Source organism: Anthonomus grandis, chromosome 5, assembly GCF_022605725.1.
Source record: "Anthonomus grandis grandis chromosome 5, icAntGran1.3, whole genome shotgun sequence".
NCBI lineage: Eukaryota > Metazoa > Arthropoda > Insecta > Coleoptera > Curculionidae > Anthonomus > Anthonomus grandis.
In genome coordinates this window covers 28,372,157-28,395,067 of record NC_065550.1, presented here as the reverse complement: position 1 = coordinate 28,395,067, position 22,911 = coordinate 28,372,157, and the positions used below count along the sequence as shown (strand labels likewise).

The 22,911-nt window shown below is 32.6% G+C and overlaps 3 protein-coding genes across 7 annotated transcripts in view; 2 read left to right on the top strand and 1 right to left on the bottom strand.

Annotated features, from left to right (window-relative positions):
* The window catches only part of LOC126735900 (farnesyl pyrophosphate synthase), a 43,474-nt gene extending 42,271 nt beyond the window's left edge, over positions 1 to 1,203 (top strand). For all 3 annotated transcript variants that reach the window (XM_050440007.1, XM_050440008.1, XM_050440006.1), the window contains exons 7-8: positions 462 to 610; positions 669 to 1,203. In XM_050440007.1, coding sequence (XP_050295964.1) covers positions 462 to 610; positions 669 to 855 — 336 coding nt within the window. In that variant the 3' untranslated portion in view covers positions 856 to 1,203. The remainder of the gene's footprint in view (positions 1 to 461; positions 611 to 668) is intronic.
* Positions 1,204 to 1,485: 282 nt separating this feature from the next.
* On the bottom strand, positions 1,486 to 9,092 carry LOC126735901 (arrestin homolog). Its single transcript, XM_050440009.1, has 7 exons — positions 8,926 to 9,092; positions 8,667 to 8,865; positions 8,473 to 8,605; positions 8,162 to 8,410; positions 7,708 to 8,102; positions 7,460 to 7,650; positions 1,486 to 2,258 (listed from the first exon to the last, which is right to left on the bottom strand). Exons 2-7 carry the CDS (start codon positions 8,808 to 8,810, stop codon positions 2,174 to 2,176), a joined length of 1,197 nt encoding a protein of 398 aa, XP_050295966.1. The 5' UTR covers positions 8,811 to 8,865; positions 8,926 to 9,092; the 3' UTR covers positions 1,486 to 2,173.
* Positions 9,093 to 11,087: 1,995 nt separating this feature from the next.
* Positions 11,088 to 22,911, top strand: part of LOC126736186 (CCR4-NOT transcription complex subunit 2) — a 28,808-nt gene continuing 16,984 nt past the window's right edge. Inside the window, exons 1-2 of one of the 3 annotated variants that reach the window (XM_050440427.1) lie at positions 11,088 to 11,586; positions 18,008 to 18,221. In XM_050440427.1, coding sequence (XP_050296384.1) covers positions 11,438 to 11,586; positions 18,008 to 18,221 — 363 coding nt within the window. In that variant the 5' untranslated portion in view covers positions 11,088 to 11,437. Of the gene's footprint in view, positions 11,587 to 13,950; positions 14,119 to 18,007; positions 18,234 to 22,911 lie in introns of those variants that run through there. The other 2 variants (XM_050440426.1, XM_050440428.1) reach the window with 2 other exon arrangements.

Sequence of the window (22,911 nt, the reverse complement as noted above, 5' to 3'; positions counted from 1 at the left end):
TCACAACATATAATCACAGGCCACACGCGTTTCGTTCTAGCTAGAGCATCATCAGGCATGATAATTGAATTATATCTTTCCCTGCTTGTGAGATATCTTCTCTTCGGTGATTGCTCTAACAACAGCTCTCATAGATTGTTCATCAAATTGGCCTTTAGTGCTTTTTCGCTAACTTCCTCGAGCCATATTTTTTGAAATATAATTCAAATTTTCACAAAAACGTTCACTTTTTTAAGGACACGAATTGTACCTACTATGCAAATGAAAAACACCGAACTCGCAGTAGGAATTTCAAAATTACATGCTTTGTCTAATTGAGAAACATTCTTTTCTACCTGTAGCGCCATCTAAGAGGCATGCTTTAAGACACGAATTAAGGTCACTGGATCTAAAAAATATTCAAACAAAGGCCGCCACTGAAAGATCCTAAGTCCAGTTATTTATTTAAACCGTGATTTCAGGACGACTTCCTGGATTGTTTCGGTGATCCAGCTGTAACTGGCAAAAAAGGCACCGATATCCAAGAGGGCAAATGCTCCTGGTTGGCCGTGGTAGCTCTCCAAAGAGCTTCGGCCGCCCAAAGGAAGATCATGGAGGAACACTATGGAGTGTAAGATAATCTTCTAGGGTTTATTTGGACTTTAATAGCTAATAATTGTTTATTTTAGGGATGATCCCAATTCGGTGGCGATCATTAAGAAACTTTATGAAGATTTGAGCTTACCCAACACATACGCCATTTATGAGGAGGAATCTTACAATATCATCAAGACTCACATTCAGCAAATTTCTAAAGGGCTGCGTCACGACCTGTTCTTTAGTATTATGGAGAAGTTGTACAAACGGGAGTGTTAATTGCTTTTGTAAAAAGCGGTTTTCAGGATTTTTTAGAGAAATCTTGAATTATTATTTTGTTCTGTTTTTTTGAACGCATGTTGTTTATTGAGAGCATTTTTATATCCATGTAACATGAGGTCGTTTAATAGAAATACATTCTTTTTTATTATAACTTATATAGGGACACAACTGATATCGAATAAGTTTAACATTTTCTGTCATTTATATTAACAAACTAGGGGAAATTGATGTTTTTTTATACAATTTATTTATCTGCAACCTAGTCCATGGTTATATTATGTATTACACATTTTCTGTTATTTTACTAGAGATATTTCTACTGGAAAAAAAAAATGTTTAAATATTTGTTGTTGTTTCATTATTATTCCTTCTCTTTTAAAACAATCTTTTTACTTTCTTTCCAATTAAGAAATAAATGTCAATACTATGTACTCGTACGCACCACCATATGATTCCTTTTTTTATTATTTTTATAATAAAATAAGGTCGGTTTAGATAGTGTCTCCTCTGGCCAGGCATAGGGTGGTTTTAGTACATTTTATTTATTGATTTTCCGAGAAACCCCCTTTTATATATAAATTAGCATGTATTGCCAAGATACAAGCAAAAGCTAGTAAAACAAACACATCTTTTTAACTTTATTTTTTATTTGCACAATAAACACCTACGAAAGTCTAAAAACCAACTAGAAGGTTCCATAGCGAAGTAATTTCTTTTTCAAAAACTGAAAGAACGAACTAAAACAATAGCATTTACAATTATATAGTGATCACTTCTGGCGGAAGAACTTTTGTTTGTCTGAAGCAGTTGTTGTTCATTTCTTATTTTCATTTTTGTTATGTAGTTTTTCACTTTTTTTTTGTTTTTTTTTTTTTAATATTTTTTTTAGAAGTTCTCCACCCAGAATCCCCTAAAACATCTGCATTAGTCTTATAAGAAACTCCACGAATAACCGTTTGAATGCCCAACTAATTTAAGTGAAAAAGATATTCAGCATCAACTGCAAATGGTGGCATATGTTCAGATGTTCATGAAGAAATTCATTTGCTATTGATACCAAACATTTTTTTGGATATTTTTTTTTGGTATTATCTGACTATATATTTAGTTTTTGCATCTTAATAATATATTATATAGAAATAGAGATAAAAAAATAAACCCTGCTTTTATGCTGTTTTTCTATCTACAACTATATAGTAGAACTATTTAGCAAATTAATCGTCATCCATGTCCTTCGCCTAAGTCATTATATATATAGATCCGTTCGGGCATTCTCGACGGTCATTCAGTGGGTTTTCGTGATTGATCGGGCGAATTATTCGACTTCGTCACGTGACATACGGAAACGCGCGAAGTCCTCGAACACGATGTTGTCGTCATCGTCGTTTTCGTAACGTCCTCTGGAACGAAAGAAGAAATTGTGTTACGATATTGCGTTTTTGTGGTTACGAGAAAAACTGGGTTTATATAAGAATTATTTCGAATAATTAGAACTATTATAACGAAAAGATATGCTGATATTTTTGGCCGTACAGTGGAAGGAATTCATGACAAACCTCTGAGTCAAAACTTTAAAAGGGTATTGCGAAAAATATGGATAATTCAATTTGCATTATAGAAATCTTAAAAAATATTTGAAATTTCCATCAGAATCCACTTTCTACAAATTTTTCCGACTTAACCATTGAATAGGCAGTGCGATAGGCCTAATGAGAAAAGTCTTTATTTCCCACTAACAAATGTAACTAAAATTGTTTTTTTTTACACGAAGAATGCCAACTGAGTGGAGTGCTTAGATCAAAAATTTTTTAAAAAATCATATTTCAATTTTTTGTTACAATCTATGAGACTGTGTAAAAGTGGGTTTAAATAAAAATTATTTGTAATAATGCAATTTATGATTAGGGAAGGCAATATTAATATTATTGGCCATACACCAAGGTAGGACCGTTTGTCCAATGGACATTCCAAAATTATCTAGTCGAATAATTATCTAGTATGCCCAAGTACAAAGAAGGAAGAAGATTTAGGTATTCTTATTATTTTCTTGGATTTCTAAAAAAACATTAAATTTTCTTTTGCGGTTGATCTATATTAAATTAATAACGACTAAAATTGCTTGACACGACTATATTTTTGTAAGAATTTTCAGGCAGAAAGATTAAATAAATTCACAATTTTGACAAATCTTTTAGTTAATTATGTTGTCTTCGTTGTGTATTAGAGCTTACAGTATAAGCAGAGATTTCAGAATGTTTAAAATAACTGACCACAGTCTAGACCGATGTTAATGCTAAATGTAAAAAAAAGTTTTTAGTGAATCTTTCGTGATTAGTGAACCTCCATTAAGTTTGTAGTTCATTCTTTACCAACGTTAAAGTAATAATGATTTGTCATGCCACAGATCCATGGTTTATAAGAGCAGTAAGCAGTTTCGTAAGAACGATGTATAGATCTGGGAATTATCAATTATAAGTTTTGTTGTAGTTTTGCATGAGATATAGTATTTTTCATATCAGCTGCATATAATAAGAATAATAAGGGTCCTATTATTATAAATCCCTGAGGTACCGCAGTAGAAGCAGAATTAAATGTAGACTTTGAGTATAGGGTGATAATCAATCTCCACGCATTGCAATTTACTTTTCAGGTAGGATCTGAGCAAGGCAATTGAATTATTGGAAAAACCAAGAAAAGAATATTTAGCTAGCAGCATATCATGATTTAGAGTGTCAAATGTGGAATCCGTTACTAAAAGCAGGTTGTTAATTACTTTTACATAATGCCCAATGTCATTCATGAGATTTACAAGACAAGTGGTTTTACTAAACTGTTTCCTAAAACCGGATTGACATTCAGGTATCATTTTATAAGAATTAAGGAATGAAATGATTTGTTCATATATATATACAGTGTGGTGAATTTAACTGGAATAAATTCAGTTAAAACTAATCAAAATTTATCTCGCAAAATTCCTAAAACCCGTCGATTTTTGTTTATTTTTTTCACATTTCAAGATAGTTTTTGTATTTTTTTCACCTACAGGGGGGGTCCAAATTAACCCCAACTTTTTTTTTTCAAATGGAAAACCACTTTTTTTAAACTCTCATTGAAAAGAGCCCTTTTTCTTGATTAAATTGCCCTATTTACTTTTGTGATTATCTAAAGGAGAAGTACGAAAAAAAAAATAAAAACCATTAAATTATTAAAAGTTGCGTTTAATGTATAAGATGCTCAAAATGAGCACCATTTACTTGTTGGCAAAGCCCAAGACGATAATAAAATTCGTTTCTGCCATTTTCTAACACTTCTGGAGATATTTGTCAGATTTCTTGCCTAAAACATTCTTTGAGTTCGTCTAGGTTTTCTGGTTTGCTCATATAAATATGACTTTTCAAATGTCCCCACAGAAAAAAATCAAGTGGGGTGAGATCGGGAGAACGTGCCGGCCACTCGATTGCACCCCTTCTACCAATCCATCTGTTTGGAAAATTGTCATCTAAATACTGGCGTACATTACGGGCATAATGTGGGGGAGCACCATCTTGTTGCATACAGATTCTTTCATCATACAAATCTGGATCGAACTGACTCGGATATAAGGCACGTAAGACTGGAACTAGTTCATGTTCAAGAAATTCTAGATATCTTTCCCCAGTTAAAGTATCATTGAAGAATATGGGCCCTATAACTTGCCTGCCAATTATGCCAGCCAAACATTAGTTCTAGAGATATTGTGTATTAGTTTTCCTTACCCAGTGTGGGTTCTCGTCAGACCAGTAGCGACAGTTCTGCTTATTAACATGGCCATTTAGGGTGAATGTAGCATCATCAGAAAAAAGGATCCACTCCGAAGATATGCGATTTTCGTCAATGGCGTTCATCATTAATTCACAGAACTGAACTCTGCGATCTGGATCGTCTTCCAATAATTCTTGAACGGGTTGCATTTTATACAGGTTTTTACACAGGTCGACTCGGATAAATAAGGCATTTTTTCAATATAAGTTAACTTATTTAACAACTGGTTGAAATTTACTTTAACAGTGACACTACAACAATGTCAGGAAATGTCTCGATACCAATAAAATAAAAAAACACGCCAAAAATTTACCAACACAAAATATTTCGAGACTTTTAATAATTTAATGGTTTTTATATTTTTTTCGTATTTCTCCTTTTGATAATCACAAAAATAAATAGGGCAATTTAATCAGGAAAAAAGGCTCTTTTCAATGAGAGTTTAAAAAAGTGGCTTTCCATTTGAAAAAAAAAAGTTTGGGTTAACTGGACCCCCCCTGTAGGTGAAAAAATACAAAAACTATCTTAAAATGTGAAAAAAAATAAACAAAAATCGACGGGTCTCAGGAATTTTGCGAGATAAAATTTTAGAGATAGAGTTTTAACTGAATTTATTCCAGTTAAAGTCACCACACTGTATATATGTCTTTCCAAAACCTCAGATTAACCAGGTAAAATACTTATAAGGCGTATATAAATGGGTTAATAATAACTGTTCGCCACAAGTCTGAAAATTTATTTTTTAAGATACAGGAATTAGGTTTGCTGCAGAATGGAAAACACATTATTACAATTAAAGAAGTCATTGAGTACATTTGCTTTAGATAATGCTGCAGGTATGTTGTTATCATTCTTTGCTTGTACAATATTTAACTTTTTGATCTATACCCAAAAGGGCTGTCTAGATGTTCTAGATCAATTGCAAAAATAAATTTTTTTTAGCGTGTTTAGTTCATTTAATTACTATATATTTAATTGTATCTATCTAATTTAAATGTTTTTCTGTTTTTAATTTGAAGGAAATTCTCAATGTTGAAAATTGCTACAAGTAAGTGAACATTATAGACAAATAATGGATTCTGGACATCCAATAGTATGTCGTTTGACTCTCCATTTAATATCATTTGGGCAATTTTGTGGCTCTTCATGTCCATGAATTGAGTTGACTTTTTACAAACTTTTCCAAAACCATTCAAGACATGCGGAATAGGTCTAATAAGAAAAGCCTCAATTTTCCACTGGAAAACTGAAATTGACTTTTTTTAGACTTAACAATGCTAACTTTGATACAAAAAACGCGAAAAAATTAAATTATTGGCCCAAAAGTTGAAGGGATGCCTTATATACCAAGGAATTTTTCAAAAAAAATTATATTTCAGTTTTTTGGTACTATCTATGGGTCTACGAAAATTGGGTTTAAATTAAAATAAATTGTAATAGTGGAAGATATTATTAGGAGAAGAAATATTAATATTATGGGCTATACAGTGGGAAAGGTTCATGAAAAACCTCTGAGTCAAAAAAAAACCAATTTTCTCGAAATGTAACGGAAATTCAAGAATTTGTTTTATTACAAATAAGTCTCTTTAATTTCAAAATTAGGTGATTTATATATTTTTCAAAAAATAGGTAAAATGAAATTATTGGCATTTTTGGGTTTAGACTGGCTGACAAATCCGAAAAAAAAACCATTTTGACTTTAGCTAATTTAATTTTTTTTTTGCTGTATTTTGGTTATAAAAATGCAGTTAAAAATGTCGATTTTCTATGGAAAAATAAGGGCAAAATAGGAATGGGCTTTCCTTGCAATGGGAAAAATAATTCAAAAACCATAACTATATTACTACTAACGTTGTTGTAATGTGATCTGTGTAGGTATAGGTCTAGTAGGTAAGATAGGCGAAACATGTGTAGCTTACGAAAGTGAAAAATTCAATTCTCTACAATTATAGAAACTTCAAAGAATGAAATCTAGCAAGGAGAGTTAAATGGTAAAAGGATAGTTAATCGGGCTGCTCTATGTAAGAAGTAGAACATGTAAAGGTGGTATCTGCCGATATGTGTTTCTGCTTTTTGACTTCTTTAGGGCAGGGCAACCAGAAAACCAAAGAAATTTGGGAGCAAAAAGACATAAGGGATGGCAAACAGGAACGAACAACCAAATTGTGTAATCAGCTCTAGTACCTCTGGTTTTGGAGGAAAAATATACCATCCACACTAAGGAAGCATAAGCTAGCTGTGTTATACAACCTTAAATGCAAAATTTATATATTTATTTAATTTAATTGTCCTTTTAATTTTTTACACAACGTCTAAAGGAAAATTATTAAGCTTTTCATTTTTGCGAACTAATGCCTTTTCAATATTGAAATAATACTTTTTTTCCAAAACCCAGTACAAACGAAGTTATTGGCTTGTTTTAGTTTTTTTTACAAGTTGCATAGAAAATTCTTTAGTGACTTATTTAAACAACCATAAAGATATAAGAATAAAAGTAAAATATCAAAAATCCTCTATTCCACCACCGTTAATCCTCTCGAATTACAAGTGATTTTTGCAGTTTATTTTTCTTTTATTTCAAATTTAAAAGTATCGTACATGTTTTGTTCCAAAAATCTACAAGAAAGAAGTTATTTTAACATATTTGATTTTAGGTCAATCTTACTCTTGTAAGAAGAGTTAACTGATTATTGAGGAAATTAAGCAAGTGAAAATTCTCTAGACGAAGGCAAGAGAAAACTTTCCAATACAGGACGAGAAACCTCTCGAAAACAGCCTAGAAACATTTACTTGTACCCACCTTTCAATAGATTTACTCTTCTTAAGAGCATTAGACTTTTCCTTTTCGATGCTTCCGGGGGCAGGGTGAAGAAGCTTAAACGGTACGTCAGTAACTAACTCCCCTCCCAAGGTTCCGCAGTTCAGCTTCACCCTCAAGGAGTAAGAGATCACGATACCAATAGCGTCGATGGGGCATTTACCTTCTGGAACCTAAGAAAACAGCCTATTAATCTCATTTACTTTATAGAATTGAAGATATTAACTGACCAAAGTAGAACTCGCCAAATTAACATCATCATCCCTGAGTCTACCATCCAGAGCCACTCCACGTCTATCCTTATTAGAAGAGGCCAAAGGTACAAGATATACCACCTTAGTGAAACTAGCTCCAGGTGTAATTGGGCAACCTTCACGAGTTTCCAAGCTAGCCACGTATTTTGAGAACTGAGCATTGACCATGGTAACCTCACAATGCTGGACAACGTAAACTTTGATGTTCCTCACTTGCTTTCTAGAGTTGTTGCTGATCATGATGTTAGCACCGATTTTTTCTCCATGGTAGTAAATGTCCTTATCCAGGGTGACTTCCAGGTTGATCTTTCCACTGGAGAAAGTGAACCCTTTGGAGACCAGAGATGATGGGAGGCGAGTACCAGTACGAGCTGCAAGCAGAGTGATGCAATAAGAACAATGAACTTAATTAATTAATGATAATGATAACCTGCTGGGGCAAATTGCAATTTCTTGATGGCCAACTGAACAGTGCTCCTCTTATGCCCCTTATCATCCTCGTTATTCCCCACCCAACATTTAACGTAGTACTCAACCCCAAGCGGTTTTCCTTGGTCATCCTCTCCAGGTTGCAAAGTTACAGAGCACGGAGACATATCAGGAAAGTGGAACGTGAAAGGAAAGGCATTTGGTCCCATTTTCTTTATCAGTTTATCTTGGATAGGAGTCAGAGGTTCGCCTGCAATATAATAAAATTTTAACCATTAATGGATAAATTGTTGGATAATTGGATAAATGCACCTTTTTCGCGTTTCGATGGTGCTACTTGCTGGGTCGCGACGGTCATTTCTTTGCTGAACTTGACTCCCATGACTTCGTCCTCCTCGCGACCATAGCGGTAGACAGTGACCACCGAGCAGAACACCCGGCGACCCTAAAATATGAACATTTTGCTTGAGGGTGGCAGGAGCTTTAAAAATTACGCAAGTTTCTACCTGTAGGTATCCATCTTCAAGTACCACGACTCCATCTATGGGGTCGGTGTGGTCGAGGTGGTCGATGAAATCTCGTTTGCCTAAGTAGACGGTGACTTTACCATTAGGGGTGGTCTTCTTGAATACCTTGACTGCAACCACCATTGAAGAAAAACCGGACGAAGGGTTCGAAAATTCGGGTAGAAGAAGCGCTTGATAGCTACAAATGTTTGTTTGAAATTATTTTGAAACTGTGAATGTGTAGTAATACGGAACTTGCCTGCACTAAAGCACTGATGTGTGTTACTTCCGTCAGAAGTGAAACTTAATCCGTAGCTCCCAGGCTTTTATAGGGTTGCGTTTTTAGGGTTTCCAACCGGGGGAGGTTAATAGGATTTAATAGTTTTCATAACGTAAACTAACCCAAAATTGGATTAGAATTTTTTAAGATTTCTTTAAGACAGTTGTATTAGTCCTGTTGTGGGGGTTTTATTTAAGTTATATTAATTACGGTGTCTTAAATTAAATTAATTCTGGCGCAATTATTGCAAAAGTATCTGACTGGGCATTTCTTTCTCTAGTTCAATTTCAAAGTCTCTCTCTAGTGAGATTCCTATAAAATTAATAGCTTTTTACTAGTATGGATAATAAATATCACCCTTCCTAGATAATACCCTTTAAGCTATTTGATATTCAATGGATGTCTTCTTTTAGACAAACCAGCTATCCTATGGACATCCCAATATTGTCCAAATGATATCCAATGAATATTCAATAGAGAGTCAAACGACACACTTTTGAACATCCATTTGTATGACACTTAAATACTATATAGTATATACTACATAAAAATTATTAGTTATTTTAAAATATTTGCCTCATTTTACGGTCACTTTATCATTTCTACAAGACTTTGACAACTATTTCGAATCCAATGTTTTTCAATGCATAGCAACATTGAACAATAATAAAAATACAAATAAACCGGTAATTCATTGGACATCCAATGAATTCCTTGTACATACTGGGTAATTATTGGACTAATTTTGAAAGTCCGTTGGGCAAACGGTGCTATCTGGATTGAACATAAAAAATCTCTGAATAGATAAAATATAAAATATATTTTATCGTATTATCTTGAACATAATTTCAAAGAAATCATTTACAAAAGTTTGCTGCATTGGATTGATATCATACGATGTAAACGTAACCAATGACTGATGTGCAGTCAAAACCTGAACAAACATGGAACGGATGACGTAAAGTAAGAGTCTTTCAACGTTCTTCTTCTTTTAATTAAAAAATCAGCGATAACAAAAATTTTGTTCTTTCTGGCCTTAAGTATATGTGAATCATAAGAAGGTTGCTACATCTAAAAAGCCCAGAAGAACAAAAAGTGCTCTATACATTTTTTCTATTTATTTTCCAACAGAATTAGGCTTCAATTTAAAATCTTTAAATAATTATTTTAAATGTAAGCCTATTCTAATCTAGGAATTTAGTAAGTTTCATAATATCTCCGCCTTTGACAGTAGATTTCCTTAAAAATAAATGTTGATTTTAATATAAAATATACGATGTAAACCTACTTAAATGCTGACGTGTTACTAAAGCTCGTTCTTCCCTTGTTCAACAAAGAAACAGAAGTGACGACGAAAAGCATATAGCTATAAACCGCTTAAGCTAAAAGCGTTGATTGAATATTTGAGAATATCGAAACCTTATGGACGAAAATGTACCTTCAAATGCACCCGACAAATAGGTATTCAATCAACTCTAATAGTGAGCCTGAAATACCTAATCACGGTAAAAGGAACGTTTCTTACGTTTACAAGACTAAAGAATATTGTTAAGGAAAGAAGAATAGAAAGAAGTACAATGTCCGAATTTCTCCTGATTCGATTTTACTCTTTATTTCAACTTCCAAGTCTAGTTTATCTATTAACTAAAAAAATATTATTTTTTCCCAGTATAAAGAATATTACCATTGAGCATAGATTTCCCCTTACAGAAATCATTTAAAAATTTGCTTTGATCGGATCAACGACATACCATGTAAACCTACGCAACCAGAATCCGCATGTCTCCTTTTAAACAGAGAAATATTTGACGATGACGTAAGGCAAAAGCTATACAAAAATTCTTCTTCTTTCAATTTTATGACATTGGGCTTTAAGTACATAGCAACAGTACAGATTGCAAGGTATCAAGAATTTTTTTAAATGAAGAAAATGCCATATTTATAGATATGCTCATAATTGCCTTTAATAATATATGATCGGTGTTTTTTGGATAATTTTATTTAATTATTTATGTTAATCCCATGGTAAATTTATCCTTTTGAATTCAGCGACCGAAATCATTTCGATGGTGCTGGCATCTTTATTATGAAGGTAAAATGAATGGTGCAGTTTTCTGTAACATCTGATTAATCTGACAACTGACAGTGACAGTTGAGTATTGGTAATGGCGGAAAGCAGTTGGACAATAACATTTATCCAAAGAAAATTTGTTATAAAAATTCTTTAGCCTTCCGTTAAGACCCGATTTACTGCAAAATCCTTGAAAGAAATCTGCCTTGCATCAAACCCGAGGATTTTTAGCGTACCGTATCATCTCCACGTTGCATTTATAGTCCCTTACATTCTTCAATTAGTATGTTTGTATTTTTTGTGATACCTTAGCTGATAGGGATTCCAAAACGAGAAAAAGTGTGAAAAAAACCGAGAGAAAAACAACATTGGGTGGCCAGTAGTTATGGTGAAAAGTAGTTGGAAGCTTTACAGATAGCCATGGCAAATTTGAACTTTACAAGAAACATTGGAGGTAGTAGCCTCGGGAGGTCTAGTGTTAGTTTTGGGGGTAATTCTATGTCGGGGCATGTTACCCCCGTATTCGGACAACGACCGCCACCGGAAAGGAGAACCATTCCTCCAATGGGGTGAGTAAACATCTGTTTTCCCCCCATAATCACAAGTTATTCTCCTGGCTTGGATTTAATGTTTTACATAGGTTACAAATAGTGATGTACCATTATGTATTAGTACTAACTTCTAATGTTAAGTAGCCAATAAAACAATATCTTGATTCACAATGAGCATCTATGGTACACTTTGTGATATATGTTTCACAAAAATTGTGCACTGGATTATCAAGAGTAATGGTTGTGCACTTTATACCTACCTTGATTCTGTAAAGAGCATCAGTATAAGAATTCATGATTAAAACTTAGTATAGATGGAAAAAGCAAATGCACAAACTTAAAGGTTAATGGCCTTAGGTAACAACAAAATTCTTAACGAGAGTAATATGTAAATGTCACCCTACCCAGGCACCTTAAATTCAAAAGATTCATCTAGGCAATAAAAATTATTTTGGAAAAATTTTTATAGCCAACATAATTTTAAACCATAAGTTCCCAAATGTTTGGATGTACTGTCCTAATTTCACTAACACACTTAGTTCCCATAAATGGTCGAAAATGTGGGGCACATCACCTGGCTAGAGCAAGGTAATCGAATCTTATTACCAAGTGGGATTTGTGTGAACAGAGTCCTGTAATAAGCAACTCCTTGGCAAAACAAGAGCTGGGAGGGGTGGTTGCACGTTCAGTGTACTTTTCACTTATTGAATCTCATATTCGGTATGGCTTGCCTTTTTGGGGTTTAACCAATAAGGGGCTACTTAACATTGTGTTTGTTATTCAAAAAAAAACAGTTAGATACCTGTGTTCTGCTAAGTTAAGAGATTCTTGCAAACCCCTCTTCATTTCTGAAAAAATCCTAACTCTTTTTTCACTCTTTATCTTAGAAACAGCTGCTCTTATTCACAAAATTCCCAAACTACCCTCTGACACTGGCCATTTGACTCGTCGTGTAAATGATGTTCCCCTACCTATTCCTATGTCTTCCCTTACCAAAAACTCATTAATTTACATAAGTAAAAAAATTTACAATCATGTTTCTCTATGTGTTAGACATATATCGGATGTTAAGAAATTTAAAAGAGAATTAAAGACGCTTTTATTGGCTAAGGCATATTATAACCTGGATGACTTTTTTAATGATAGGTTTTTGTTTAGGACATGTTGGAAAGTTTTTCTTCTAGTTTTGTCAACAAGTTTACCTTTATTTAGTAATTGATTGTTTTATTTAGTTATCTTTAATTCAAGTATGTTCAAAAAGTTTTGTCTTTTTGTGTTTAATTTTGTTCATTGTTTTGTCAATTTTTGAAATTGTATTTTTGTTTTGTTTTTGTAGCTTGTAGTATGCTTCTACACAAGATTATTCTTACGTAATATAGCACATTTTCTTTCTTTCTTGACTCTCCTTCTAAAGCTCTTTGAGAAATTTGTCTCATGCTCAGAGGCCGATGACTGAAAAGCAGGCAATTATTAAAGACAATGGAATCATGCACCTGGGCAGTTTTGATTGAAATGATTACTTTGATATTAATGAGAAACAGGGTGGGACAGAACCTTGTGGGATACCATGAAGTAGCTGCCTGCTTGCTGATTTCTGACCACCATATGACACATGTTGTGACCTATCTCTCAAGTAGGATTGAATTAAGAATTTTAGTTTCTGTAAAAGAACATAATGGGAGACACAGTCAAATGCTTTTATCAGATCAGAAAATGAGGCAAAAATATCTAAATTATGCTCAAAATCAAAATAAATAAGCTTTACTGTTTATTTATCGAAAGACACAAGTACATATATAGTATATTTTAAATTTTAAAAAAACCTTTTTTCAACTTTAGACTATTCTAGGGATGATACTTTATCATTATTAGAAGCCTGAATACTCATTTTATTATTTGTTTTTTTGTTAGCATATTTATTAATATACTTCCTATTTTTCTTTCCAGGATTGAGACCCGACTTGACCATTTTAACCATTGCTTCAATAACATTTTCTCAAACACAATTTACATAAGGTTAATAAGACATTTAGTGGAATGAGTACCATTTTTTGGTTGATTCTTTGTCTGAACACACAGATACAATTATTGTACCACATTGTGTATCTGTATCCACCACCATAATTAAGCACAACAGGTGTGATAGTTAGCTAAGCCATAATTTCTTTTCATTTGTGTTTTCAGTCATTATCATAGGGGTAACTAGATATAGACAATTTTTGCATTTGTTGTTACCTACACAGTTTCTTGTGATATAAATATTTAACTCAATCATATAACTAACTTTTTAATCAAAAATGTTTAAAAAAGGCAAATTTCTGAACCAACTAATTATAAAGTCTAAAATATGACAACATCAATTTCACTTTGGCATTCATTAATCTTTCCCAAATGAAAATTGCTGATCAGTTTTCTAATGTTTGCTCAGATTGTGTTTTTATACTCCTTCCCTTTGAATAGGTTGTTTTATTTTGTTGCTATTGGTGAGTGGATAAACTCGTTTTTTAAGTTTATCTATGTAATTGTTCAAATGGGATATATCTTCAGCAGGTTAGTTTATTATATAATATAGTCTTAATTATTTATAAGAAGAGCTATGAATCAGTACTGAAATCAACAATTTCTATAATTACAGATTAAAAATCTATTTTAATTGGTTCAGCTGAGTAAATAAAAATCTTCACTTAAATATGAAACAAATATTTTGCAATATATGAAGTATCATCAACCAAAATATTTACAAAGAGATTTAGATTATTTTAGATTTTCATATCTTTTAATAATTATTATTGAAAGGAGTACGTTATTGCTAAACATGCATATGGTCTGTTTCACCAGATTTTTGTTTTTTTTCCACAAATATTTGACATTGAAACAATGGAGCCTATTAAAGTATATGGTCATAATAAGGGTGTTGCCTTTCAAATTCCCTGAATAATGTACAAACAATATTTAATTTATTTAAGTTTAAAAGCACTCAAATATGAAAGCAGCACTGGTATTCAGTGAAGATAATTACTGTATAATCATTTCTATGACTTTTTCTAATCTAAACCTAATTATTGTTAAAAGGGTTTATAAATCATGATAGCATGTATGACCTCTGAAGGTAGGTAAATCTTAATTCAAAGTTTCATTGTCGAACAGGAAACAAATCCTAATTATAAGACAATTATTGAAATATTGACAGATAATACAATAAATTCAGTAATGTAACAAAAAACAAGATCAAACTCTGTATTGAACCAGTTACATTGCCTATATATGGGCTGTTTCTTGGCCAAATTGCAGGAACAGCAAAATACAAATCTGATAAATCATCAATTTGATTGTTGCATATTTGAAATGAAAACATTAAACTCCCACAAACAGCAGATTGATGAAGAGACAGTGCATTAACTCTTAAAAGCAATGACTCCTAACTGAATTCCCTATCAGGTTATACACCATTCATCCTAAAACTAACATATTTGTAGAATTTTTATTGAACTGATTTGAGTCTATTAATATGGACTTCATATCATATCATAGGAAACCATATATCATATTACCAACTCATCCTAAGTAAAGAAAAGACTGTCCTACATTTCTACAAAAATGTTTCTAGGGTTAATCTAATAAATAGCTCTAACATAGTGAAGTTCTTGGGCACATAATTGAATAGCCAGATAAATTGGGACGCACAGCTAGACAGCATTTGCTTGGGATTGGGAAAAGTACTATGCCCTTTTAAAATTAAAAAACTATACCTTCTTATATTTTACTCCATTCCATTAGAATAGATTTAGAGTATTTGTATCCTAAAAAAGAATCATTCGATTGTTGTTGGGTTTAAAACCACAAGAAAGGCAACAGGTTTTCAAGGAGCGTAAAATACTGACGTTAACATCAATATATATTTACCAATGCTCGCTCTATACATTTGACAATACAGCTAAATTCACTAAGAACAATGAGCTGCACAACTACAGTGCAAGACATTTCATTGGCCTTGTTTTATTAGGATAAAACTTCACACTATGAAAAGTTTCCCCACTATACCTGTGTCAAAATATACAACTACCAATGATGATCAGATAACTTAAATTTTTAACCAGTTCAGGAGCAAACTTAAAATGTTCTTAACTGAAAGCTCATTTTATAATCTTAAGGAATACTTTGCTTAAATAATAATCTGTGATTCCTTTTTAATATGACTGTTCTCTTTGTCTTAGTTGTAAGGCCTATCCATGTTTTTAACCATTCTAGCCTTAATCTATTTTTCAAATTTTATAATTTTAACCTGTCAAAAATGTTTGTTCATTAGTATTTATTATTTTTAATATATTAATGTTTTAGTATTTAACTTCTCACTTGATTTATGTTAATATTAACAAAAGAACTCTGCACTAGATTTAGTAATCCCAATGTCCTCATATATGACCTGATGACGTAATAAAGGAAAAAATTAAATAAAATAAAGATGCCTTCAGTATTCGCGATTTTACTATTTTTTGGATTTTACTAGGGAATTAAACAAAATTATTCTCCTTGAAGTATTAGAAAAGAGTTCTCTTGAATGAAGCCTAGGGTTTTCAACTGACATCTTACATTTCTGAAGGGTAAAGTGGTACTCTGTTAAATCACATCATTTATAAACTTTCAGCTGCATGCAGTCGTGATAATTCCTAACAAGACGAAAAACCTTCATGTCATCAGCAAACAGTAAAAACTTCCTTGTGAAAATATCATTGATAAAAATGATAAAACAAAAAAGAAGCAAGATTGCACCCCTGGAGGCAATGTAGGCAGATGATCCATTGAACTCCACTAGTTGTAGTCTATCAAATAAGTAGAAAATTAAATAATCTACTGGATGGTTATGAAAGCCCATTTGATTTTTTTTTGGAAAGAATTTCATGGTTTAACTTCTCAGAGGCCTTAGAACAATCTGAGTAGATTACATTAAGTTGATATTTGACATTTATAGCCTAATATCCGTTTCGCAGAAATGACTTTAAATTAGTGACTGTTTACCCTGAAAAAAATCATGCTGATTAGGAATATAAGATGTTTAATTTGGTGCAACATGTTGCTATAAATTCAGGTCTCAAAGGTTTCGGTGAAAGCAGAAGCATAATCACATAGGAGAAAAGAAGGAACGCTGTCAAATCCTACAGTCTCTTTATTTTTTTTTTTTTTTAAAGATAATGGTAATACATCAATAATATTGATTAATTAATTTATAATAATGAATATGTTGAAAAGCAGATTGTACTTGACTGAAATGAGCAGATAGAGCAGAGCTGTTAAATATGCTACCAAAGAAATTTGCCAAAGCATTCACCATTTGCAGGGGAATAGACAAATAATTGTTATTGTAGTTCAAAATATTCGGGATTTAAATGTGTTTCTTGTTGTATAAATTTGTAAACATTTCTTGGGGTCTTGATGTATAGCATTTTCAGCATTTGTTATATAAACCTTATATGCTGCATCAATGTAGAACTTCATTGATTCTTGCAAGGCTTTATAAGCATTATAATGTCTTTATTAAGAATTATAACACTATGACATTATTAAATCTTAAAGGGCGAATTCTAGCTGGTTTAGTCACTAAACCGCTACTCTTAAATTAACCCTTAAATTATACATGCATTTATTAAATGCCTATAAGAAAGAGTAAATAAATAGTAAAAAAAATAAGAAAAAGTAAATAAATAGTAATACGTCCTCCTATACATATAATTATTACTACAATCCAATGTATATTGTGCAATTTTATAATTTTATAATGTGCAATGTAATACTGTAATCTTATCTAACTGGTAAAAAACTAACTGTACGTTTTGATGAAGCAACAACACATTCTTTATATTTTTTTCAGAAAATTGAGATAGAATTAGAAATATGAAAATAATTATAAAAATTACACAATATAATAACACAGCTATGAACGAAAAACTTCTCTGAAATAATGCAGTGGCATAATTAACTTGTTTCTAACTCTCAAACGGCGCTGATGGGTCTCAACCCTAAATATTAATTTAGATCTTAAATATAAAGGCAAGTTCGTATCTAAAATTTTATAAATAAACATTAAAAGAAGATCCTTAAACAAATTCTCGACATTCAGCCAATTCAACTGTTGTATCTTTGATGAAATGTGGTCAAATTTCTTGAGTTCTTAAATAAATCGACAGCAGTTATTTTGCATCCTTTGAAGCCTCATTTTTTCAACCTGAGTAAGACATGGGTAAAAGAGAGTTAAACCGTAAGTCAATTTTGATAAAACATTATAGTTGACTAATGATTTAGTTCTATTCCACCTTCTACGCAACATGTACCTTTCCTTAAAGGATCATATAGAATTTTCTCACATACTAATTATTGTAATATCGAACTGACGATTCCACTGTGATTTGTCCAATAGTAATCAATAATTTTCATTTATATCCAGAAATTCGAACCAAATGGGTAACATGAACACGACGTCGATGAACAGTCTCGGCGGTTACAGTTCCTTCAATTCGGTGTTTGGGTCGGGAGACGCGAACACCCCATCTCTCCTGGACCTGAGCGAGTTTCCCTCTTTAACCAACAGGAATTCCGGCGACGTGCCCCAGCCCAGTCCCATGCCCGGTGCCAAACCTTACGTGGGGATGGTAAAACAGGTGAGATCCAGGGTGAGCTTTGCTTTTTTTTTTACTTTTATTTTTGTCTGGTTCGTTTTCGTTTGCATTAGGTTTATCAGTAATATTTATTTATTCATTCATTCACAAATTGACATACGTTTCTTCCAAAATTCTAAAAAAGCAGATTAACACGTTGACTGCCATGTGACACGCGGTGTGCACCTCACCTAAATGTATAAGGTTGGTGATTTGAGGCACTTACAATATGATGATTAACATATGCTACCTGATAATAATCTTGACTACTGAACAATCCTATACTATTATTTATTAAATAAAAACAAAAACTAATCACATTAATTTTTAGAACGAATTTTATGTCTCAAAATTATTTGGACAAATGGAAAATTAAATATATATGATACAATAAATACCACACAATTATAAATTAATACCTAGTAGGAAAACCTTTCGATTCTATGACACATCTAAGTCTTTTAGGCATGGACTGAACAAGTTTACTAGTGACATCTACAGAGATTTTAATCAATTTTTAAAACTTGGTTAATAAGATCTTGCCTATTTTTTATATTATGTACTTGAACCTTAGATTTCAATGCCTGCCATAAATTTTCAATAGGATTAATGTCCGGTGATTGAGGGGGAAAATCCAAAACTTTAGGTACATAATAGACTAGCCACAATCTAACTATTTCCGATTTATGTTTTGGGTCGTTGTCTTGAAGAAAAGCATAATTATTTTCTAAACCTAAGTTCAAAGCACTTTGGCGTAAATTGGTTTTTAAAATATCCAAATACTTAATTCCATCAATTGGGCAGACTTCCTACTTCACTAGCTGCAAAACATCACGGAACCGCCTCCATGTTTCACGGTGGGACAAATATTTTGAGATTGCAAGGAGGTACCAGGTTTACGCCACACTATTTTTCGGCCATCTGATTTATTTTCGTCTCATCCGAAAAAACCACGCGATTGCAAAACACAGGGGGCTCATTTATGTATTTTTTTTTGCGAAAGCTACACATTTCTGTCTGTTGATTTTACTAACATGTGGCTTCTTCCTCGCTATTCTGCCATGAAAATTGTTTTTTCTTATAACTCTCCTAACTGTCTCAGATCCAACTTTCATGTTCCTAAACTTCTCTGTACTTCCGAAACAATTTTCGGGGCACTAATAAAGGGATCTTTCTTTATCTCTCTCATTATAAAGTGTTCATCACGAAGAGTCAGCTTCCTTGGACGACCAGATCGATGTTTATTTCCCACAAAATTTTTATCTTTAAATTTTTTCACAATATATCCAATGAGAGAGCATGATTTATTTACAGTTTCGGCTATTTTCCGATAAGTTTGTCCCTTTTTAAACAAATTAATTAAACAAATTAATTCACGCTCAGCAATAGTAGTTTCTCTCCATTTCATTTTTGTGTGTGCGCACGTTATTGCTTATTTTTCTATACTACTCGACATGTTGCCTTAAATGTAAACAAAGATTTTTTTCTTACATTTCACCTTTTTATTAAAAGAATTTATACACTGTCAACTTTTGAAAACTTGCATATTTTATTAATTTTGTATCTTGCAATACTGTTTGACTATGTACATCTTTTTTAAACTAAATATATCGTAATTATATTCGATAGTCATTAAGAAATATTCTTAATTATTATTAGGTTGCAGATATTATTTATTATAATTATAATGTAAGAATATTATTGAAAATACTTGTTGTCCAAATACTTTTGGGAGTAACTGTATGTTTTGCCTCACATCCTAATTACGACCTGTGACACAGCGTTTGGCTCTCACTGGCTAATATGTTCAATATAAACCGACTCTATATGGCACAGTAGGCAAGTTGACATAAAAAGCCACTGAAAATTAATTTTTTATTTGTGATTTTTTGCCATATTACTAGATGTTATGTTCAATTTAAATCAATTTAAAAAATAATTAAAAAAAGACTTTTGCTATTGTTAGAAAATATCGTGTTAGAACAGTAGTATTCAGCCATTTTAGGTATATTATAATATTATCTTTTGTGGGAATGAAAGAATCATTACACACAGGAATAAGTTGTCGGTTTCAATAAATTTAAAACAGCTTCTTCTGAACAAGGAAGTGAACTACTTGCATCAGCTTTTCCACATCTAAACCAAATCAAATCATTTATTTCCATCGACATCATAACAATGTATAGGAATTGTCAGTAAAAAACTACAATGCTAATAAAAATAGTATAAAATTACAAAGATATGAAAGGAAACAAATTTAACTTAATTTAGTCAATCAATCTACAGTTAAATAACTCTGTCAACGAATAAAAAGGACAGTCAGCTAACATGGTCCTAAGGGCCTTATTAAAAGTTGGAAAAGTCTTAGCTCTCTTTATTTTACATGGGAGATGATTACAAATTTTGAGGACCATCCTGTACCTGCGACAACCGGGTAAAAGGGATGTATAATTTATCTGCATTTCGAATTACTGGAGGAATTACCCCAAGCTAATAAGGCATAGGATAGAGTGGAATGCACTGAGGCATAATAAAAGCTTTTAAGTGTATATGCATCCACATAGTCTCGAAGTTGCAAGATAGCATAATTGCTGCGGGACAATCTATTGCACACAGATTCCACCTGAGGATCCCACGATAGATGTCTATCAATTACAATTTCCAAGAACTTGGTGGAGTGTTGTTGGATGAGGCTACTTGATGACTGCTCTCTAAGGAGTAAGCTCCGGTCCTGAATAACTCGAATCGGAGTGAAAACAATGAAATTGGTTTTCAAACTATTCAAACAAAGACCATTTTTCTGGCACCACCCCGCAATATCAGCTATACACTTGGTGGCTTTTGAGTGGATAGACTGATAGTCAGTACCCGAGACAACTGCTGATGTATCGTCGGCAAAAAGTGTTTTGTAGCTGTCATTAACCAGGAGAGGCAAGTCATTAATAAAAAGTAAAAATAAAATGGGCCCAAGAACACTACCCTGTGGAACCCCAGTGACGACAGTTGCCCAATCAGATAGGGTCACTTGACCACTGACTCTCAATCTAACAGCCTGGGTTCTACCTGTCAAATATGATTCAAGCCATTTATAAGCCGGACCTCTTATACCATAATGAAAGATCTTATTTAATATGAAAGCATGATTAATGGTATCAAATGCTTTAGTAAGATCAAAAAAGATACCAACAGATTTTAATTTCAATTCAAAATTATTCAATATATTTGTATAAAGAGATATTTTAGCATCTGATGTAGAGAGTTCAGACCTGAATCCAAACTAATGACATGACAGTATAGCAAAAGAATCTAAAAATGCAATAAGTCTTCTTTTAAAAGATTTCTTTGAGAATACAGAGAGGAGAGCAATAGGCCTATAGTTACTCACTTCTGCTGTCTCCCCCTTTTTATGAAGAGGTATGACAACAGCTGATTTTAGCTCTTTAGGAAAATAGCCAAACTGAAATGATAAATTTAGAAGATAGGTAAGTGGAGAGATAATATGCTCAGCATGTGCTAGCAATAAGTAACAAGGTACCTCGTCTACACCGGATGACTTTTTCCTGGAGGAAGATTTTATAATCTCAAGTGTTTCTCCTTCAGTGAGAGGGCATGTTTCTCCTTCAATAGAAAAAGAGATTGGGATAAATTGTTGAAAGGCACATTCATTCCCATGGATGCCTGAAAATTATCTCTGATCTTTCGCACTAACTGTAAAAAAAAATAATTAAATGTATTAGCAATATTGAGGTTGCCAGTACCTTTCTTTCCATTATCAGTAACCAAATTAGGAACACACTTTGTTCCGCGATTTGAAAAGTTCGTGATTGAGTTAATACTTTCCCATGAGGCTCGAGTTATATTGTTAGAAGTAAGCAACTTTGTTGAATTATAGGCTTTTTTAGCATTTACGATATTTTCTCTATGTACCTTCAATCTCCTTCTATAGGATGTCAGTAACTCATGGTCATGAACGGTCTTTAGTTGAGTATGAAGTAGCCTCAATTGCTTGCCCTCATTAAATATCAATGGTGTTATCCACTGATGAGACTTTCTGTGATATGGCTTCAATTTGTTTACATAAGGAAAGCTCATATTAAATAAACTGGAAAATGTGTCAAAGAAGTGAGAAAATTAACTTTCAAAATCCAGAGTCTCAATAACTGACAGCCAATGTTCTTTGGACAACAAGTTGTTAAAATAGCGTATGTTTTCATCAGAAAAGAATCTAGAACTCATAGAAAATTTGCTTAAATCGTGACTGATTGGGTTTCCCAAGTCAAAACTCAGTATCTGAGCACAATGATCAGAAAACGCTAGTTCAAAGGTTTCAGTTGAAAACAGTGCAGCGTTAGTGAATATATTATCAATCAAGGTACAAGAACCATGCATTGGTGCAGAGTTTATACATTTTTTATGTCAATTTTCATCAATACGTCTTCCGCTGGGATCATGACATATCTGTATCTTTCGATAAGCAAATCATGAAGAGGTCTTATTTTGCGATCTTATCGAAGCCATTTTGAGAATGAACATTTTTATTATCAGATAAATGCATTACCTGTAGTATCAACTGGAATCTATTTCGACTCATATATTTTGCTATATAATTTTGATAAATTTCTTCTTTAGACCAGTAGTCTGTTATTGATGGTCGAATTAAACCCATCTAATATTATTTTGATATTTCTAGCAA